The following is a 3,462-nucleotide window of genomic DNA, read 5'->3' on the forward strand; positions in this document are numbered from 1 at the left end:
CGAAATCAAAAAGAAGGGAGAAAGGAGAAGACAAAGAACGGGTTCGGAGAGATAGCCGCCAGAGGAGGAAGAGAAGGAGGAAGAGGAGGGCGATCCTAACGGGCAGCCCTAGGAAAGAACAATATTCGTCCCGTCAACCATAGCTTGCCTCTGTTGCATTGACTTCGACGTCTTTTCGAAACTTTTGAACTCACTTCCCCTTCCTTCCTCCCTTCTTCCCTTTCCCCTCCTCCCCTTGCTTACGTCCCTCCTTTCCCTCCTCAAACACCACCCCCTCGCCTCCAGCCGCCATTTCCCTCCCTCCCTCCCTCCCTCCCTCCCTCTCTCCCTCCTCAGCTACACAAAGACGCCCGCCCAGAGCGTCAGGAAGAGGGTGCCACAGCCGAGGAGGAGGGAGGACAGGGTGGCCATGAAAAGCTCCTTGACCAGGGAGCGGCTCTTGTGGTCGTGCGAGACCTGTGGCAAGAGAATACGAGGAAAAGAGAAGAAAGTGAACTGTGAGAGGCCACTCACCAGGGAGGGCAAGCGGGCGGAGGACGCGAGGCGAGAGGGCTCTTCCGGATTCCCCTAGAATCCGATGAGGACCGGACCCTCGCACTCCCTCGCGTTGCTTACCTTCATCTCGTACACAAAAAATAAGGCCATGAAGGACAAACCAGACCCGATCAGAATCAAGGCTAGCGTGCCGAAAGCCGCTGGATTAACGGGGCTATAGTACGGGGTCTGGATGATCGAGGAGGAAGTCAGAAGGAACGCTAAAGGTCGCTGCGCGAAGGAGGAGGACACGGAAATATGTGCCTCCCGCCATTTATTATACATGCGTGTAAAGCAAGAAAAAAATTTTCGTGGTGCTGTGTTTACCTGGGAGGACATCGTGGTGGAACGTGGGGAGAGGAACGTCTGGCGTCGAAAAGCTCCGTCCTGTGTCAGATGAGGACAGGTGGGGGGGGAAGTCAATCACTGCGCACACAGTAGTCCCTAGCAACGAGTACATCAAGTTGCGATGACACTGTATACTCAAAGCTGGTCATGAGCATGGATAATTCGGTTCACGGGGACGGAGCGAGACATTTGAGTGGGCATTCAATTCCTCAGCGAGTCGAGCGAGGGGTGTAGTAGACACACCGAAGCACTTACACTTTATACACAGGGAGAGGGAAAAAGAAAAACCCCTCCCGTAAACAAGAAGGCTATACACCATTCTTGTGCTCTGGATTGCCTCCGCACGGCCAGCATTGTCGTTGTAGACATTGCATTCACGTGCGCATCGATTCCCACCCCCTGGCCTCCGACAGTCACCGCATCGGGGGGAAGTGGATGCACATAAGGATGAAGACCTCTGGTGGCACAAATCCAGCAGTAGGAGGCGGGAGCCAGTCCTTTGGGGACTGGTACACGCAATACGCGGCTCAACAACGGCAAGAAGAAGGTATGGGTGCAGGACAGATAGGAGAGGGTGTCTAAATGGTACTGGTTCGAGTATGAGAGATCTGAGGCGCGGCATTAGACCTCTCCCGTCGTCCTCGGTGTCCCCACACGCACGAATGATGAAAAAGAAAAGACCCACCTATCGATTCAAACATCGACATGGTCCGTCGGTCCGTCTCCCTGCGCGCTCCTGTCTCCCCTCTTAGCCTTCCGATGCGTGAAACTGACTTCCTCTCCCCCATTCCCACTATCGACACACAGGAAACGGCGACATCGAATCTGGCCTGCTTGGCAACGTGGGCCGTTTTTTCCGTGACAGGGGCCTGGGGGATGCCCACGACCAAGTCTCTGGCTTTGCCGACCGGTTTATCACCAGCATCCGTGGGGACGGGGAGGGAAACGGAGGCCTCGTAGGAGGGGCGAAGGCCACTGTGGAGAGCACCTTGAACTACGGTGCACGTCTGCGGGGTTTCGTGGCATTGCTGCTGGTGGGCATTTTGTTCTACCTCCTGGCCTTCTTCGTGGGCCTTCCTGTCATCGTCTTCCGACCCGCCAAATTTGCACTGAGTGCAACCTTGGGCAGCCTGTGTACCATGGGAAGTTTCTCGGTCCTGGTCGGCCCCCGCGTCCATTTGCAATCCTTGTTGGTATGGGAACGCCTCCCGTTCGCCGTCGCTTACCTGGGCTCTTTGGTTCTCACCTTGTACGCCTCCTTGATCTTGCGGAGCTACCTTTGGGTGGTCGCTTCCACGGGATTTCAAATTGGGGCTTTTGTGTGGTACCTGCTCGCTTTCCTGCCGGGGGGACCGGCAGGCTTGAGGGTGTTAGGCGGCGTGATGGTGAGAGGGGTGATGGGGTGCGGGAAGACCTTGACCTGGTGTCTGTCAATCCTAGTGTCATGAGATAAGGCAGGGAGGCCAATGTCGGGAGGGGGAAGAAAGAGGCCCTCGGGGGGAATGTAAGTGAGCGGTGTAAATAACAAAGCAAAGAATGCCAAGACCTGTCTCCGATCCATGTGTAGCAAGGTAACATGAGGGTAGAAGGGCGACGCGCCCGGTGGTACTTCCTTCTCTTCAAAGAGCCCCCCCAAATCCCAGGGATTCATTCCTTCCGCGCGCCACGTCGCTCCCAGGGGGCAAGCGCAGAGCGTCCCGGCACCCTGCGTCTTAGTATCCTGAAACGTTTTGCTACACGCTCAGATTCCTGCCCCTTCTGTGCAGAAGTCTGTGCGTGACCTGCCCCGTGTATCTCTCTCCTGCCTCCCCCCCCTTTCCCCTCCCCCTTTCACAACGAGCCGCATGTCTTCAAAGCATTTCGCGCCCTTCATCGGACAATCACCGTTCATCTTTGTACCTCTACAAGCTACATTATAAAGCACATATATATATATTTATGCACATATTATCGCCCCAGTCTCATGAATGGACGGCCGCCCCATGTCGTGTTGAGCTGCCTTTGTCCTCCCGCCGAGGGTATCCCATTCCCAACCGCACCAACATCAAGCCCTTCCGATCTTTCCACCGATCCCTCCACCCTCTGGCTGTCTACCCTCCTTTTTTACATGTAGGGCGCCAACCCTACGTACTGCCGCATCAGCACGTTCGGATCCGTAGCCAGGTCTATCAGCACCTCCACTTGCTCTGCCACTGTCAGCATGTCCATTTCCCTCCCCTTCCCTCTTTCTCCTCCTTTTCCTTTCTCCCCTCGACTTGGACACCACCGGGTCCGTGCCCTCCCCAGCTGTCCCTCCACTGCCTGTCGAATGCCATCGAAGCTCCCGTATCGGACCACGTGGGGATTCGTTTCCACATCGTGCAGTAGCACCTGCCTGGGGTTGGCCCCTTGCAATTTTGCCCTGGCCAGCCCTACTTTTCGAAATGCTTCTTTTTGGGTGGTACTGCTTCCTGTGAGGTTTTTCCTCCTATCCCCTGCGGACAAGGGAGCAATCTCCTTGTCCGCGCCCTGCCCGCCCGCCGCGCCCGCCCAGTCCCAAATGGGGTCTCGAACGAAGAGCTCCATGGTGGGGAGGAGAAG

The 3,462-nt window shown here is 56.3% G+C and overlaps 2 protein-coding genes across 2 annotated transcripts; one reads left to right on the forward strand and one right to left on the reverse strand.

The window, feature by feature from the left end:
- Positions 1-324: 324 nt before the first annotated feature.
- On the reverse strand, positions 325-925 carry NGA_0491920 (protein nef1). Its single transcript, XM_005854632.1, has 3 exons — positions 862-925; positions 616-723; positions 325-456 (listed from the first exon to the last, which is right to left on the reverse strand). The coding sequence occupies exons 1-3, from the start codon at positions 871-873 to the stop codon at positions 337-339; spliced, it is 240 nt and encodes a 79-aa protein (XP_005854694.1). The 5' UTR covers positions 874-925; the 3' UTR covers positions 325-336.
- Positions 926-1,289: 364 nt separating this feature from the next.
- NGA_0223901 (uncharacterized protein) lies at positions 1,290-2,330 on the forward strand (the record flags this gene model as incomplete). Its single annotated transcript, XM_005854630.1, has 2 exons — positions 1,290-1,429; positions 1,690-2,330. The coding sequence occupies exons 1-2, from the start codon at positions 1,318-1,320 to the stop codon at positions 2,328-2,330; spliced, it is 753 nt and encodes a 250-aa protein (XP_005854692.1). The 5' UTR covers positions 1,290-1,317.
- Positions 2,331-3,462: the final 1,132 nt, after the last annotated feature.

Source organism: Nannochloropsis gaditana (genome assembly GCF_000240725.1).
Source record: "Nannochloropsis gaditana CCMP526 unplaced genomic scaffold scaffold439, whole genome shotgun sequence".
Lineage (NCBI taxonomy): Eukaryota > Eustigmatophyceae > Eustigmatales > Monodopsidaceae > Microchloropsis > Microchloropsis gaditana.

Excerpts from the sequence above, each read along its gene's own strand:
- NGA_0491920 (XM_005854632.1), bottom strand. Across the intron at positions 457-615 it reads TTTTTGTGTACGAGATGAAG|GTCTCGCACGACCACAAGAG; the intron begins GTAAGCAACGCG and ends CTCTTGCCACAG.